Source organism: Hibiscus syriacus, unplaced genomic scaffold (assembly GCF_006381635.1).
Source record: "Hibiscus syriacus cultivar Baekdansim isolate YM2019G1 unplaced genomic scaffold, ASM638163v2 tig00002840_pilon, whole genome shotgun sequence".
NCBI classification, from domain to species: Eukaryota; Viridiplantae; Streptophyta; class Magnoliopsida; order Malvales; family Malvaceae; genus Hibiscus; species Hibiscus syriacus.
Window position 1 is genome coordinate 2,443,859 of NW_024061947.1, and position 19,284 is coordinate 2,463,142.

Sequence of the window (19,284 nt, forward strand, 5' to 3'; positions counted from 1 at the left end):
AAAATCTGCAGTTTTTCAGAAAAATGATCAACCCTTTAAGGGAAATGATCGATCCCAAACCTTCTGCTTTACAAATAATCGATCCATTTTCAAAAGGATCGATCCCCCTGAAAAATAGATCGATCCCTTTCAAGAAATGATTGATCCCTTCTCTTTTTTTATGGAAAAAGGTGAAATTGCAATCATTAAAGGTCTAAAGTATTCTTAAATTCTAATTTGACCCCTAAATGATTATATGAGTTCAAGTTAACCCATGAATTGATTTGCTTAATTACTTAAACTCTTAAATTGGAATTTGATGAGATTTGAGTGATCACTTCTTTAATACACTTAATTACATAATGGGACCCTTATTTGCATGTCACTGTTCGTTACATAAGTTTTGCATATTTACGTTTAGGTCCATAAACTTGTATTATCAATTGATTGATTGTTTGATGTTCGATTGGTATGAAGTTTTGTGTGCTACGTTCTTATGACATTGTTTAACATGTAGTAAGCTTAATTGGGGATTTGACTTGTTGATTTATTATGTTATGTGAAATGACCAAAATACCCCTAAACATTTAAATGTAATGTTTACATGTTTAATTTTCAATTGCATGTTAGTTACATTGAACATTGTATGTGATGAATAGTAAGAGATTTTATTTTTTTACTTATGTGAAATGTGCATAATGTGGATTTCGATATTTCTAACACGATTGGAACCTAATGTACACTCAGGTATCCGACTCGAACTCCTGGACCGGGTATAGGGCGTTAGAATACATAGTGATGATGGTGGACATGACCTCCCGTGTCATATCAGTTTAGCATGCATATTTGACTCAAATATCGAGGTCTTCATAGGTTTATATTTTGGGCTATGATTTATTGGTTAATAAATGATAAACAGTTGAATAAGCTATTGAGCTTATGGAATAAATGGAAAGTATATTGGTAAGAAATTTTATATGTGATTCATATCATGTTAATATTAACAGCATGATTGCGATTACAGGTAAAGTGATTATAATGCATTGTTTTATTATTTGTTTATATTTATGTGTTACATTGCCTTTAATAATTTTATGATTGCCTCACTAAGTGTAACTTATCGTATGATGATTTTCACGCGTAGGTAAAAGATAGCGAGTGGAGTAAGGAGTGGAGCTTGGCATCAATCACCAAGGAATATTTATAGGTAACAGTGATGACATCCTATTATGTTCTAAATTTTTTAGTTGACATGTATACAAGTAAAAAATGTCTACAAAATGAAATTTACCGTATGGATAAATATTATTAAATTATGTTTTATATATTAATTAATTGGATTTTAGAAATCAGAGAGTTTTATTTATTATATGAAACAGAGCAGAACTACCTATTACTGCTTGGAAAACGAATTTAAAATAGAAGTCAGAATATTATATTTTTTTCCCTCTGATTAATTATTTATAATAAATGTTATAATTTGGAAACTTGTGAAAGAAACAAAATTTTACCCATTTTAGGTTAAGTAATGTTTTGAATAATTGGTGTGACATCTTTAACGTATAATAGTACACTTTTACGTGTTAAGTGTGTTACAAACGTACTTTTGTGTTTGGAACAATTTATAATAACTTATTTCCCCTTTGTTTATTATAGAAAAATGTTATGGATGATAGCACAACACCTAGCCACGAGGGTAGAGAGAATAGTCGTGCCTCCTTAGCAGGCAATACCGAATCTGAGTTTGAGATTTTGAGAAACGTTGAGTTCGATGAGGTGACCTTCTTAAGGGATCTGACTGCGGCCTTGAGGTATATACTGAGGGTTATCCCTAGGACTCACATTGTACCACATACCCTGCCCGCATCATCAACTTCTTTAGTTGCAACTCATCAAGAGTCCCCATTCGAGAGACTCCGCAGATACAATACAACCGATTTCCTTGGTTCTAGGGACAACAACCCTATAGCTATGGATCAATATCTTAGAGAGATCATCTGCACGCTCTATTAGTTGCTTTGACCCCCGAGGGTAATTTAGAGTGTATCACCTCCCCGCTGAAGGGTGATGCCATAGACTGGTGGCAGACTATCGAATTGGCCATAGAGCCTGAGAGACCGACGTGGGAGTACTTATTGTCAGAGTTTCAATAGAAGTATACTGGAGAGGCTCATACATATGATTTGAGAGATAAATTCCTCCATTTGACTCAAGGAGAAAGATTTTTGATGGCGTACAAGAGGAGGTTTCTTCGATTTAGTCGGTACACGTCAGAGTTGGTGGCATCCGAGTACCACCACTATAGGAGGTTCAGGAAGGGCCTCTAATACACTAATTTTGTCTAAATAGTTAAAAAAATGAATTTTAGGATGATCAAAATTGGTTCAAGCGACATTGATGGTGTAAGAAACAACAGTTCAAGGGTTCCAAGAAACTGTTGACACTCGTATTGGGGCTCAATGATTATAATTGCTCATTTTGGGTGCTAAGAGTTCAAATTTCATCAAAGCCTTCAAAGCTTATTTTGGGTGCTAAGCGTTAAAATAAATATTAATGTCCATGTACAATTCGATCCATTTATAAAACCCATATTAACTTAGACCCAAAATACATCCATTAAACCTAAATGAAAACTCAGATTAACCAAAGCCCAGCAACAAGCCTGACCCAATCTTGTGCCCAACGTTTGTGAGAAACCAAACCCTAAGTAAGGATTCAGATCCTACGAGTGCAACTCATAACCGAAACAGTGGTCCCTCTAGACCTCAACGATTGAGCCTCCAGTATGGTCCCAAGCCCACCAGCACGCCAGCAAAGCCCCATCACTGGTCCCTCATCTCACTTGATTGCCATCACGGTATCTCTAAGTCCCTACAACTCTCCACATCGACCGTACAGGATGGTCCCTACCCACGTGAGCAGCAGCAGAAACCCTCTCGTGTGAGCCGATGATACCAACCCATGATTATCCTCTGCCAAGACGGTTTCTAGTATAGCAATAGATCATACCGACTCTCTACAGCAAATCACATGCAAACAAAGAAGAAACAAATATTTGTAATTTTCATTCTTATTCGATTTGTAATTTGGGTTATAAAAACCCCACAAGCAGAGGTAATAGGGACCCTTTTTTCCATTCGGAAGCACTTGTATAGATTCTATCGGCTCCCCCCATTTTTCTCTCTCGAGAACCATTGTAAGGGATATCTCCCATTTTTTTCGACATAGAGCAATACACGAAGCTTTTTTCATTCTTTTTCTTTCTTTGAAATTTGAAATCCAGCAACAGTAGAACCATTCTTTTAAAATGTATTTGATTTCTAAAAAATTTTACAGCAACCAAAAGCATTTTTTTAGTACAAAAAAAATGAGGGGCGTTTGGAACCTCGTCGGAGTCTTCATCAAGGAAGAGAAATCGGGGAATCGAGGGTCCTCTGTTTTTTTAGCCTTTGCATGATAGATTTAAGGCCCGATCTGAGCGTTAGAGTGTAGTTGAGAGTCACTGTAGACCTGGGTCATCGGAGATAGGAGTAGATGAGGGGTCGAAGGCCGGTCGTGGTGTTTAGGGATCGATTTAGCGAGTTTTAGCCTCGGATTTATGGTCTATAAGGTAAATAAAAGTGTTGGGGTTAGTTTTGAACTAGTTTTGGTTGCTTTGGCCACCATAGAGTGGTGGACGGCGGCGTTTTTAGGTTTTGCTAGAGGCAACGTCGAAAGAAATAGGATAGAAAGTGGAAAGAATGTTGAAACAAAGTGAGGCGGTGAGATAGTTTTAGGGTTAGGGTTTTCCACTTTTGTACTGTCTTTATAGATGACATCCTGATGTACCCATGGTCAGAGAATGATCGACACCTTCGTATAGTCATGCAGACACTTCGTGTAACATTTCTAACTCGTACTTGATCTGGATATGAATCCGAGATATCACATTGACTATTCAAAACTTTTTAAACTTATAAAAATCATAAAAATTCAAACTTTCATTAAAATAAAGTTAATAATTTATATAAGTATATTCCACACATTACAAATACTTATCAGAGCATATGTAAATTATAATTTGTCTACATGCAAACACCTTTGATACAACAAAATACATATTGTGTAATTTACTTTTGATCTGATCTTCGAGTGGAGGTATACTATTTTGTAAATCTTAGGTCTGATCCTCCTGCTTCTCATTACCTACGTGTAAAACACTTACACGCTAAGTCCTAGACTTAGTGAGACATAAAGTACAATAATGTATTTCCTAATATATGTAGATACAATCCAATCATTTCATGTATCATCATAATTTTCAATTCAATATTTAAGAATATCACATATGATCTATTATTAACAAATAATAACATAATATCTTATAAGATAGTAGACTCTTTTATATAATTTATGTGCCCATGTATATTATAGAGAACGGAAGGTATGTGAGTACTTTGAGGTTGTGCACATATGATGTCACCACAGCTCGTATAAGGATCCACTGAGTGGCATGTGAAATTTGTCCTGAAAGACCTCATATATGTCCCGAAGGACCTATGTAACCCTCGACTCTTGGCATGCCAACTATACCTATAGCTCTCCTTTCACATGACATGGGCTTGAAGACTTATATATTCCATATAATCACTGATTCATCATATATTCATGTACTCATATCATTTCTCTTATAATCATATATGTCTTATCTCATTCCACATATCACATGTACATATAACCATCAATCTCATATCATATAGCTTATTTTATTTAATTATGTTCACATAGATCATATAGCATGTATCAAAGCATATACACGTATAACACTTATGCATGTTTTTATCGTGCTCATCATATATGCATTTTCATAACTATTAGACCATGAAAGCTAACATAGGAAATAGACTTATCACAAGTCTTATTTCCATAAAACTACATCTATAGTATGCATTCACCTTAGCCTCACTTAATTTCAAATCCACTTCTATGATTTTATCTCTTTGGATCGGTCCTAACTATGGGGTCGTTCCGGAACTTACTTATGCTCGGTATCTATACAATCATACATTGGATATGCATATCAGAATTCTAAGTATCATAAATCGATCCTTAATAACTTAAGCTAAAAGAAAGGCTTAATTTCATTTTCCACTTGTATTAGTATCGATACCCTATGCATGGTACCGATACTTCTCTAGTTGTAGTATCGATACCAAGCCTAGGTATTGATACTCATTTTTTATTCTGTAATCCTTGTTTCAAAAATGGCATCGATACTGACCTTATGGTATCGGTACCCTTGGTAGCGATACTGCCCTTCAAGTAGTGATACCTCATGAATAACTTTGTCAAATTCGAGCTTATGGTATCGATACTGTTCAACCAGTATCGATAACCCCTACTCCAAATTTCTTTCATTTACCCTTGAAGTATCGATACTGGATGAAGCAGTATCGATACTCATAGCCCAAAATTCACTTTTAAAACCTGAAAATTCACCATTAACAATCTAAACCTTCCATTTTAAGCTCATATCATGCCATTAAACTCAATTACCCTTACTCGAATCAACTTATATCCATATAAATCATCATTATCTTCAAAATCTCATCCTATATCTTGAAATTAAGAATCCTACCAATTTTCCAACATGTTCTAACTTCAATTCTAACACTTCATACTTTTTAATTTAGCTGATGACAAGTCAAATTTAGCTTCAAACTTTACTTACTAACTCTCTTCCAAGATTTTACTTATAACCCTCTCATCTTTAATCCTTCATAACTTCTTCATCTTTTGATTTTAAGACAACTTAAGCTTTTCTTAAACTTAAGTATTACTCAAAGAACATAAACCATACTTAAATTCAATGAATAACTAGCTAACAAGAAACTCACCTTGGTAAACTTGGGGTTCACGACTGAGAAAAGGAAGAATGATGAAGAGAACTCTGGAAAATCTTTCTTTTTCTCCTCTACATATCTCCACATGTATATATCTCCACCATATCACATTTTTAATTCATTTTTTGATCAAATGACCATTTCGCCCTTCCATTCATCCTTATTTGTTATTTAGTCCTACACAGAATTTTCCATATAAGTCCCTAAACTATTCAATTTATCTACTTTAGCCACTAAATTCTGAAGTTTTACAATTTGGTCACTAACCCGAAGTTTGGGATGTTACACTTTGAGATCGTTAGTTGTATGTCAAGTTTGGAAAGTGTGATTTCTGGTTACCAGAGGTATCCTTTTTGGGTCATGTCGTAGCCACAAGTGGTATCAAAGTCGACCCTAAAAAAATTTATATAGTGTTAGAGTGAGAATTGATAAAGAATCTGACAAAAGTGCGTAGATTATTGGGTCTTATCGGGTACTATCGTCAGTTTGTAAAGGACTTCTCGATTATAGGTTCCCCAATGACTAAGCTACTTCATAAGGGAGTTCCTTTCGTGTGGGATGAGAAGTGACAGAAGAGCTTTCAATAGTTGAAGATCGTCTTAACTCAAGTCCCAGTGTTGACCGAACCAGAATCAGGCAAGGAATTCACTATGTTTAGTGAAGCCACTCTGAATGGCCTTAGGTGTGTACTCATGTAGGAAAGAAAAGCGGTAGTTTATGTATCTCGTCAACCCAAGCCACATGAACGTAATTATCTTACCCATAACTTAGAGCTTACAATAGTAGTTTTTGCTCTTAAGATCTGGAGGCACTTCTTGTTTAGGGGAAAAGTGTCATATCTTTATTCAACACAAGAGTCTTCAATACCTACTCACGCATAATGAGTTGAATTTGAGACATCACAAGTGGGTCAAGCTGCTAAAGGATTATGACTACGTAATTGACTACCACTTAGGGAAGGTAAATGTGGTGGCATATGCGTTATGTAGGAAGTCAATGTATGAGTTACAAGTTGTGATGGCACATTTGATTTTATCTCGTGATGGTGGGTTATTAGCCAAACTTCGAGTAGAACCAGAGTTAGTAAGCGAAGTTAAGAGGCTACAAGGTTCAGACAATCGCCTAAGGGGTTGAGTGGAGCAAGTCCACCAAGGCGAGGTCCCAGGTTTCGAGTTGCACGATGAAGGTGTACTTTACTTTAAAGGTCGTTTGTGCGTACCCGTAGATGAGCAGTTAGGTTGCAAAATTCTCTATAATCCCATTATAGCCCGTTCTCAGTTCATCCAGGTAGTAATAAGATGTACCAAGATCTTTGACCTTTGTATTGGTGGTCGCGCATCAAAAGGGAAGTGTCTAAATTCGTTTCTAAGTTCTTAATATGTCAGCAAGTTAAGGCAAAACATCAGGTTCATTCGGGGTTGCTCCAATCGATTCAGATACCATTAGGGAAGTGGGATAGAGTGACTATGGACTTCATGAACGTGTTACTAATTAATAGATAGAGGCACGGTGTAGTATGGGTTATCATGGACATGTTGACCAAATTAGCTCACTTTTTCACAGTTCAAATGGATATCACCTTAGAGAGGCTAACACAGTTGTATATCCGTGAAATAGTGAGATTACATGGGGTTTCGACCTCGATTATATTTGATAGAGACTCACAATTTACTTCTTGGTTTTGGAAAGCTCTCCATGAGTCCCTAGGCTCCAAGTTACACTTTAGCACCACTTTTCATCCTCAGACAGACGGTCAGTCCAAGCGTGTTATCCAAATCCTAGAAGACATGCTTAGGTGCACCATCATTGACCTTGAGGGTAGTTGGGAGGACCATTTGCCACTAGTAGAGTTCGCGTACAACATTTTTCCTTCCCTCAAAATTCCATTATATTCTAAATAAAAATTAAATGAGCAATCGAAGGAATATCGAACTATGATATTTTACTATTCAAATTGTAGGAGTCATAGTTGTACTCGTGTTTAACAATAGTACATGTGAATTTGTTTCTAAATTGTTAGAAAATAGATTGCTACAAAACGAGGCATTAGCATTTTATGGAAAATATAAAATGAAATATATAAGCAAAGAACTGATCAACTGTTTTGTGGTATTAACCATTACCTTAGAAGTGAATTCGTTCTGATGTGTGTAATCACTATAATGGATGAATAACCCACGAGGTTAACACAACTCTCAAAATTTCGTGCACCCGAAAGATGGAGTAGACTTTGGTGGTACTGCTCTTCTTTCCACTCAAAACAACACTTATAAAAAGATAAAAGAGAGTGTTTCTAAAGCAAACAATTACTTAGAAATATCTCAAATGAATGAAATTACTCACTATTTATATGTTAAATAGTAGAGGCAAAATCATTATTTCAAAGTACAATTTAATTCCATTTAAAAGAAAATTAAAATACATTTAGAATTAGGTTATAATTTAAGCATTAACAACATATGCATCAACATATGTATAATAAGAATTTATTCCAACATAAAGAGTGTTGAGAATTGAGACTTATTTGTTGTATACTGTTATATTATAATAACCCAAGGTTACGAGCTTCTCTTACCATTTCATTGACTTAGAATATGTGCTGGAGTTATCTATATTCATTTTTGCTTTGTTTAACTGAGTGTTAGATGCCATTTAAATTAGAGAAAATAACCTCAGTGACAAAAAATGCCTTATAATATACGATTTTAACCAACATTTTTTGGATTTGCCAAAATGACCAACTAAATCGCAATGCGATCGATAATTCGCAACGCGATCTCCAGTATCGCAAATCAGTTTCCAGATTCGCAACGCGATTCTGACTATCGCATTGCGATTTTCCAAATTCGCGTTGCGATTTTCCGACTTTCGCAATGCAAATATGTAAATCGCAATGCGAATATGTAAATCGCAATGCGATTCTGACTATCGCAATGCGATTCTGACTATCGCAACGAGATTCTGACTATCGCAACGCGATTCTGACTGTCGCAACACTGAATTTCAAATTCGCAACAGGTTTTAGTTTCGCAACACAAATGTTTTGGGTATATAACTATGCAGCAGAAGCAACTCATAACATAAATCCCTAAATCGTAACTCATTCCATCTCCATCTATCACTCTCTCCAGCGACATCCGTTCCTATATCCAACGACATCCTTCCCCATCCGGCAACAGGTTTTAGTTTTGCAGCTTGTTTGTTTAGTAAATTAATTTACAATAATGAAATCATCTAATGTTGATCATGTTTGGATAGATTTGTGTTTTATAGGGTCATAGGAGAATGTTCATGGTGTTTTACAATATATGCCTTTACCCATGAATCTTCAACTAAAACTGTCATTTAAAAAAGTTAACTTATGAAACTCTAATGTTACGTGTTGCAAATAAATTGAATTTAGAGCCCTTAAGTGGATTTAGGCTATCTTATCAGAGAAAAGGTAAAGTTTATTTGTTAACCGACAATGAAGATGTTGAACGATTCATTGCTTACATTAGTGTTTCGCAAGATGATGTTACATTGTATGTTGTTGAACCTAGAAGTAGTGAAGTTGAGTCAGTAGCGGGTAGTAATCAACTAAGTTTTTCAACCCCAGTTTATGGTGCTCAAAATTTAATGGTTACACCACAATTTCATCACCAAGCAAATTTTGTTTCACCACATTTCCATTACCAAACACAATCTCAAAACCCACAACCTTTCCCTAATCCAACTCCCAATCAACTTTCAACACCAAATTCCGGTTTTCGTATTAACCAGTTAGACGATGATGAGCCAACAGAAAAAATTGTGAGTACTAGTCGGTATTCAAAATTGGATCTTGGTCAATACCCGGACTTTGATCTTGGTCAATACTCGGATTTTGATGATGTTTCAGAAGAAAAAACAGACCCTGCGTGTAATGATTTTGATATTGGTCAATACCCGAATTTTGATGATGAAACAACCGCTACCGAGGAAGATCTTGTTGATGATAATGAGGAGGAAGTTACGACTGTGAATGAACATGTTGAACATCCATTCTGTAATTCATATAACCCTGAAGAAGAAAAAGAAGAAGAAGAAATCCCCGAAGAAAAGTCCACGGGAGTATAACTGGAATATGCCATAATTACTTCAGATACCGGAAGAAGAGTTGGTAAAAATAGCAGTTGATTGTTACACAAAAATTATTCGTATCAAGAAAGATGATTGTTTTGATACAAAGGAAGACTTGAAGATAGCTTTGTATACGAAATGTGTGGAAGATGGCTATCAACTAAAAGTTAACAAATCAAGCAAAGATCGTTTCGAAACAAGGTGTATGATTAACAAAAACTGTATGTGGCATATGATTGCAAAGAGGATAAAAGATTGTGAAATGTTTCAAGTTAGGACTTTTATTGATAAACATACATGTTCAAGAACCCAAGTTTTTCCTCACCATAGACAGGCAAACAAAAAGGTGTTGGGTTGTTTTATGGCTGAGTTAATGTTTTTGAATGGCAGGGTATATCGGGGACATGAAATTATGACTGACATGAATGCTCGGTTCAAGATTAGTATCTCATATTCTCAAGCTTGGAGAGCCAAATGTTATGCCTTGGAATTGTTGAGGGGGTCGCCAAAAGCATCGTTTGCCCAACTGCCGGCTTATTGTCACAATTTAAAGCTGAAAAATCCGGGGTCAGTAACTCATATCAAAACATATAGAGATGGACGCTTTGAGTTGCTGTTTATCGCCATTGGTGCTGCGGTTAGTAAATCAATATAATTTTGTTGACTCATTTTTGTTAGTTACATGCATTTCACATTTAAATGATTATATTTCTTTTGTATATGATTTTGTAGATTCGTTCGTTTATTACTTGCATGCGCCCAATTATTATAGTTAACGGAGCACATTTAAAAGGTCGATACCTTGGAGTAAACTTATTAGCAGTAGCCATGGATGCTAACAATGGGATACTTCCAATAGCTTACGGGGTTGGCAAATCTGAAACCTCTAATTCATGGACATGGTTTATGGGGCATCTTATGGATTGCATAGGTCCTATTAGCAATCTGACAATCATATCCGATAGGGAAAACTCAATTGACAACGTTGTTAGCATGTGTTTCCCAGATGCTTTTCATGGACTTTGTGGTGTTCATTTATATAGAAATCTAAAATCAAGGTCTGCTAGTATAAAAAATCACAAATGGATATACTGGAAGGCTGTAAAAGCTTATCGGGAAGTGGATTTTAATAAGCATATAAATTGTTTAAGACGTGTTTTGCCTCAGTGTGCTCAAATACTAGAAGATGTCGGGTTTGAAAGATGGTCAAGAGTACATCAACTTAGAGCAAGATATGGTTTCATGACGTCTAATAGTGCAGAATCAATCAACGTTCTAATTCGTCATTCCCGGAAATTACCCATTACTATGTTAATGGAGTTTTTTCGAGCCTCTATTCAACAGTGGTACTACAAGAAAAGAAACCATGCAGGTATTATTTCTTTAAATTCGTAACTTATCATATATTTTACTAAGTATTATTTATTTAAATTTACAGGAACATTGGAACATCGTGTTACACCATGGACTGAAAAAAAGATAACGAAACGTGTTGTGAAGTCAACGCCATGGAGAGTTGAACCATGTTCAAACACTTTATTTGAAGTACTAGATAATAACTTAAATAGGCTTGTCGATCTAAATGCAAAGACGTGTAGTTGTATGAAATGGCAAACATTTGGTTATCCGTGTGGGCATGTTATAAAAGTTGCTCTTCATCTAAACCAAGATGATTCAAGCGCATACGCTATGGATTGCTACACTACAGAAGTATATCGACAGACTTATGCCGAGATTATCTACCATATTCCACATCCTTCTGAGTGGGACATACCAGATGACTTACAAATAGTTTTGCCACCAGCCATGGACAGAAGGCTACCTGGCCGACCAAAAAGTCACGATCGTATACCGTCTAAGGGTGAAGAGAAGAAGAGATCGACATGTAGTCGGTGCAAGAAAAGTGGTCATACAAGGTTGACATGTGGATCACCAGTGCCATCACAATCATCTTTTCCTCTACCAAAATATGGATCTTTATCAAAATCCAGAGCTCATATGGTGTCAAGAAAAAGGCAATCAAAATCGTAATCAAAATCCCAATCACAACCGGCTTCACCTTTTGGGACTATTAACTTAGGTGATTTTTAAATGCAAACGTTGTATTATGTGTAAACTTTTAACATTTTCAGTTAGGCATGTATTAGTAACTTGAGTTTGAACATTGCTATGATCTGTTCAGTTGTTATCACTTATTACACATTCATTTGAATATCGCAACGCGAATTTGACTATTATGTGTATTTTATGTGTAAACTTTTAACATTTTCAGTTAGGCATGTATTAGTAACTTGAGTTTGAACATTGCTATGATATGTTTAGTTGTTATCACTTATTACACATTCATTTGAATATTGCAACGCGAGTTTGACTATCGCAACGCGAATTTGATTATCGCAACTCAAAAATCGCAACGCGAATTTGACTATCGCAACACGAATATGACTATCGCAACGCAAAAATTACAACGCGAATTTGACTATCGCAACGCGAATTTGATTATCGCAACGGGTATTTGACTATCGTAACGAGAAAATCGCAACGCGAATTTGACTATCACAACGCGAATTTGATTATCACAACGGGTATTTGACTATCGCAACGAGAAAATCGCAAAGCGTATTAGACTATCGCAACGCGAATTGACTTCCGCGTTGCGATTTTGGCTTTCGCATTGCGATTTTGAGTTTAGCGTTGAGAAAATATACCTTCAATAGGTCTTTTGCCTTCAATATGATGCAGATTGAAATCAACAAAACAACTTTTACATTTCAATCAATTAAACAAGAACAAATAAGAATTATTTACACATCAATATTAAACAAATCAACTTTTACAAATCAATTTTTATAAATCAATTAAACAAGCAAAAAATGATAATAATTCCTATTTTCCTCATCAATTAAACAAATCAGACTTTTAAGAATCAATTAAACAATCAAAAAAAGTGTACCCCAGACAGTTGTTTATGCACCCATACATCAATTTCACGCAGTTCACTTCAGGATTAACCTGCAGAAACCAAACATTTGCTCAAATAACACTTTCTACACATCTAAAACCAACAAACAGCAAATTATTATTGAATTCTAGGTACTTAACAACACTTGCATTTGACTTACAAATTGTTTATGGACACTTTCATAACGCAGATGCAGGTAGGCAGCGTCTCGCATATATTGTTCTAGCCATAAAATGTCGAAACCACAAGCCTACTGCACCTCTATCTATATCGGTGGGAGGTAGAAACTGTGCACTTCCTGTCGTCAAACGCTCCAAGCACATGCATACGAGAGGACCGCAATCCTCTCTGGCTTCCGGCGTTTGTTGTGGCGCGGTCTCGTCTCTGATAACTGTAACATTGAACTTTTTTGGCTTCTTGTTTCCAGAATAAGTCCAATAATTAATCGCATCCAAGAATTTAGCCAAATGAGAGCTTCATCCCTTAATAATATCTCTCAAATCAGACAATGATATGTAATTTATCATGCTGTCATATACTATTGTCTTTAGGGATGGGAGATGAAGCTCGACGAGAAGCCAATGAGTGCGTTTCAAAACAGGGATAAACACCTGCATCGAAATGTAATAATTCAAATTGCGCACTTATTTATGAACACCTTTAAAATATTTAAACAAATAAATACTAACCTTATCGACCTCCCACCATACAGGATAAAGTTTAGCTTGTCCATTAGTCAACACATATGATTCCTGTCGTTGATTCTTCAAGAGAACTACGTGACAAGACGTCGGCATAATTGTATATCGCGTATTTTTTTTATTTTTCTTCAATTTCCTTACTATTAGAAGAAGTGACACCCATGCATCAATACGCTGTTTTACAAAAAAAGACATATATTAGTGAATTACATAAATATAAAAAAAATTAATCAAAATGAAATATAAGAAGAAATATAAGACTTACCCCCCCATCGAAATAGCCATTGTCTTCAACCCTTAATAACACACCCCACCAAGACCGTTCAATCAACAAATGCATATCATCGTTGAGTTTGTATATGTCAGCGTAAAACCCTTGGCTCCGCTCATGTAGATAAAAATCAACTGAGGTCTTAGCCTAAAGGGTATTATCCAGAATTGTTTTTGATAGTTGTTTCCTCTCCACTTCATCTTCCGGAATGGTACTGGTCGGTAACTTATACGAAAGCCAACAGTCATCCATCATGTCCGGCACGTGAGGGGGTTTCTCAATAATTCGATATATTACGACGTGTGAATCGGGCTCTAGAATGTTGGGAGAGACCTCTTCAACGATGACAGTAGCCTCCTGAATGGTGGGAGGGGACTCTTGAGGGATGATAGTGGCCTCTTGAACGATAGAGGAGGCCTCTTGAACGATGACAGGTGAGTCGGGCTTTTTCTTACGGATTCTTCGCACTATTGGAGTGAACGGAGACGTAATGGCACATGCACGCCGTCTGATGCGTGAACTCCGTCTTGCAAGAAAAACCCAACGTAGAGCATCCACCTTAGCGGGCCGCTAAAAATAAATTAATACATAAATCAGTAAATAAACAGACATGATATTAAACAGTGAAAACAAAGACAAATATATTTCAAACTTGCACAGTATTCACCCAAGTCATTATTCTATCATTGTTCACAAAATGCATCAGATAACATTCCAGAAGTAATCACTTTTATAAACATTTAAAAGGACAACATATATTTTTAGTGGAGGTTCAATGACAACATAAAGAGTAGTAGTTTATTCTTGAAACTTAAATTTTCAACACTGTGAAGTTAGTATTTGCCTTTGTCTTTTGGTTGAAGTAATGCAATTCATTCAAGTTTAAATTTGCAGAACAAGAATAGAATCTGAAACTTAAAATCGCAACACGAATGACTATCGCAACGCGAAAATGACTGTCACAACGCAAATTTGACTATCGCAACGAGAGAATCACAATGCGATTTTCATTTCGCATTGCGATTCTTTCGTTGCGATAGTTATTTTCGCGTTGCGAAAGTAAACTATTCTTCTTCTACAAATTGAAACTTGAATGGATTGCATTACTTCAACCAAAAGACAACCAAAAACAAATACTAACTTCACAGGGTTAAAGAATAAACAGTTTAGCAGTATTGGCAGCAACCGAATGAATTTACTAAGCAATCTAAGTGAAATGGTTAATCTAAGTGAAATTACGAGTAAATTTATCATCAAGTTAAATATGAAAAATATTAAACTTACCTCGTTGCGTAGAGTATGAACCTCATTCTACAACGATGCTACCATCTCACGTAGAGCGGCTACCTCACCACGTAGAGTGACTACCTCAATACACCATGCATCATTGTCATCGCGTAAAGTACCGACCTCCTCACGCAAGGCATTGACCTCATCACGTAACCCCCTTAACTCATCCCGTGGAGGTGGAGAACAGAGAGATAAACATCGTGGCATCTTTGTCGGTCGCCTATCATGAGGTGATGGTGGAGAAGAGGCTCGATGATGTGACAGAATAGGTGATGGCTCTCGTTGTGGAGGTGTATAGTCGGGTCGATCAGGTGATGGCTCTGGGTGAGGTGATGGCTCTCGAAGTGGGGGATGCTCATCATCCGTGCCATCAAAAAAATGCTTACTAGCTTTCCACCAATCAGTGGCAAGCTCAGCTTCCGTGGGTGTCAGCCTCTGGAATGGAGTGTTGGCCTCCTAACAATATAAAAGCTCAAACAAAGTTAAACGTGTACTAGTAATAACTTGTTTATAAACATATGGTAGTATTTGTGTTAACTTACATTATTTATTGTCGTATACGGTAGTAAATATTCCCATTGCTGCAAGGTCTGTTTCCTCTTCTAGGAAATAACCCTAGGAATATCATTAGAAGTTTTTAATGCATATGTCTACATGGCAGGAAAGGCCTCAAATATCCAAATCTACAAACAATATAATAACAAACATTAGTAATTGTTAAATAATTAATTATAATTTTGGAAACATTATATAAAAATTCTTACCTTAAAGGCCCAAATAAAGCCTAACAAAGTGTATTTGGAACCATCGCCACGCAAACTTTTTCGATCATCAAAGGCAGACGACAACTTATTCCATGTAGCTTTCCATAGATACGAACCCCACGGAAACAGGTTCCATGCATTTAGGTCCTTTACCAATTTAATTAGATCATTAGGAATAGGTTGTCTGGCCTCTCTGCCTAAAAAGCCGGCATGCAAAAGTATTAGAAGGCATACTCGGACAACGTCGACGTCATCCATCTGAGTAAAACCATCTTTCTTATTCAATAATCTCGTCAAGTCTTCCATGTGTAAATTCGGCTTCTCCATTGACAGCTCAGGAAAACCCGGGATAACCATGATAGGCGGGTAATATGTCTAGTGTACCGACCTACATCATCGTGTCCGAAGCGTAGACCAGTGATTAAGCAAAACTCCTCCCACCCAAAACACGTATACGCCGGTGGAAAATCAAACCATATCTCTTCATCACGACGTTGTATAGTCTCTGGTAGATCGCTAGTCATGGTTTGAAGAAACATATGGGTCAATATAGCATCTCCACCCGGATGTTGTACTTTCAGCCATGGCCCGAAGCAAGTATCCTCAAATATTTTTCTTTGTGTAGGTGAAAGCTTCGACGCAATTTTTTTAGCCAGGCTTACTTTATTTCTTAAGGTCAATTGAGCCGAATAAAAGTTCTACAAAAACAATAAACATACCAAGTTAGATATACCAAAAACTACAAGATATACCAAGAACAATAAACATAAAGAGTAGTAGTTTATTCTTCAAACTTAAATTTGCAACACTGTGAATTTAGTATTTGTCTTTGTTTTTTTGTTGAAGTAATGCAATTCATTCAAGTTTCAATTTGCAGAAGAAGAATAGTTTCTGAAACTTAAAATCGCAACACGAAAATGAAAATCGCAACACGAAAATGACTATCGCAACGCGAATTTGACTATCGCAACGCGAAATGAAAATCGCAACGCGAAACTAAAATCGCATTGTGATTCTGTCGTTGCGATTTTCATTTCGCGTTGCGATTCTCGGTTTCAAATACTAAAATTGAAACTTGAATGGATTGCATTACTTCAACCAAAAGACAAAACAAAGACAAATACTAAATTCACAGGGTTTAAAGACTAAACAGATTAGCAGTATTGCAGCAATCGAATGAATTTAATAAGCAATTTAAATGAAATGGTTAATCTATTATTGAAATTACCAATAAACTTATCATCAATTTCAATATGAAAAACCTAATAATAATACAAAAATTTCAAAATAAAAAAATTAAAAAAACTAACCCTCGGTGGTTGATTTGGTTGATTTTCCATTTTTGACCGTGAATGATTGTGAGGGTGGCTCTAAGAGATGGAGATAGACGGATTTCGCCAGAGATGGGGACTGATTTCGTCGGACATGGGGACGGATGTCGCCTTAGAGAGTGAGAGATGGAGATGGGACTGAGTTGTGATTTAGGGTTTTAGGTTATGAGTTGCGATTACGGGATATACTGTGGACGGTTCAGTGTTCCGATATATTAATATTCGTGTTTGGAATTTGAAAAAAAATATGCGTTGCGATAATAATGGTGCTTTGAAAATCGCATTGCGATAGTCAGCATCGCGTTGCGATAGTCAGCATCGCGTTGCGATAGTCAGAATCGCGTTGCGATAATCATAATCGCATTGCGATTTACATATTTGCATTGCGATAGTCTGAAAATCGAAATACGATAGTCAGAATCGCGTTGCGAATCTAGAAACTGATTTGCGATACCGGAGATCGCGTTGCGAATTATCGATCGCATTGCGATTTAGTTGGTCATTTTGGCAAATCCAAAAAAAAGTTGGTTAAAATCGTATATTTTAAGGCATTTTTGGTCACTGAGGTTATTTTCTCTTTAAATTATGAGAAAACCTAACAAAATCAATGGATGTAAGATGTTAACAAGGACGAGGATTCAAGCCTCTTTTTTTATCTGCAAAATTTCATAAAAGAAACATGCATTTATGTAGTTGCAGTATATAATATATATATATATATATACATGTATATATATATATATATATATATATAGTTATATATATATATATATACATGTATACTTTCCTAGTTTACTTCAGCTATACTTTCTAATGCAGGCTTCCACCTTCTTCTGCAGTTATCACCATCAAATATATCATCACCATTCGTGCTTTGTTTACTTTTATGCATCTGAGAAGCCAAATCATGAACTGAAACTCCCTTTTGAACCAAGTCTTGTAATTCTTTCTTACTGATCATCAACTTAATCCGTACAATGCCATGGCCTCTTCCTTGTTCATCGTTCACGTCCGGAACATTAGAAAACCTCACCGTCTTTTTCTTGCTCTTTTGGGTCGGTGATGGAAGAAAGATGAGGTAATACAACAGTCCGGGAAGCAGCTTTGCATTGGGCCGAAGGTGGTGGAAACCGGCGAAAGAATCCGACAGTGCATGAGCGGAGAAATCCGATAAAACTTGGTGTACTTTGATGGGTGGTTGATATTCTAGGATTTTCCCATCGGTTTTCATGACTCTGATCACCTTCTCTTCACGAATTAAGCAATTCCCCATGGCTTTGTTTTAGAATACAAAAGTTCAATTTAAGTTTGAGTTGGTGAGTGGAGGAATGGTTGTATATATAGAATTGGTTATGGCAATGGCCTTGTATATAAATTATTACTACTCCAAATGTCATTGGACCCCATTTGTTGATTTTGCTGGTGAGTAAGCTCTACTTTGAAAGTCAATACTCAATCATCCCCTTTTTCATAACTTCAAAAAAAATTACTAAAAAAATACTATTTCTTTTCGGTTAAGTGGAGCAGACTCGATTGGTAAGGTAGGATAAAGGTAAAATCTCAATCCCAAGCTTGGTTCAATGAGTTCATCTTAACCATATATTTATGATAAATATTCATTTACTAAATTAACATATTACTCACCTGTTAATGGAACAATTAATACGGTTTACGATACATCTCTTTTAATTTAAATGGAGAGTTATAATTAATAATTGTACGATGATTGACCAATGATATTAAAAAATGAATTATTAGAGAAAGAGAATGAAGAAATGATCATCTCTTTTGTTTATCGTATAGATTTATATATTGTTTCTTTATATGAGTTGATATCAGACCTAAAATCATGATTGTTATTTATAGGATAACAGTGTGTAAATGTATATGTCAATCAATAAATTTAATTTTGATAAATCTCTCAAATTATCAAAGTTCTTGTAAAAAAAAAAATTATCGGATGACTTATTTTGTGAGAGAATTGTCTTAAAACTGTTTTAGTA

At 35.9% G+C, this 19,284-nt stretch overlaps 1 protein-coding gene across 1 annotated transcript; it reads right to left on the reverse strand.

The window, feature by feature from the left end:
- Nucleotides 1-17,848: 17,848 nt before the first annotated feature.
- Nucleotides 17,849-18,583, reverse strand: LOC120153165. The gene is made up of 2 exons (XM_039165165.1): nucleotides 18,047-18,583; nucleotides 17,849-17,981 (listed from the first exon to the last, which is right to left on the reverse strand). The coding sequence occupies exon 1, from the start codon at nucleotides 18,552-18,554 to the stop codon at nucleotides 18,069-18,071; it is 486 nt and encodes a 161-aa protein (XP_039021096.1). The 5' UTR covers nucleotides 18,555-18,583; the 3' UTR covers nucleotides 17,849-17,981; nucleotides 18,047-18,068.
- Between the last annotated feature and the right edge of the window lie 701 nt (nucleotides 18,584-19,284).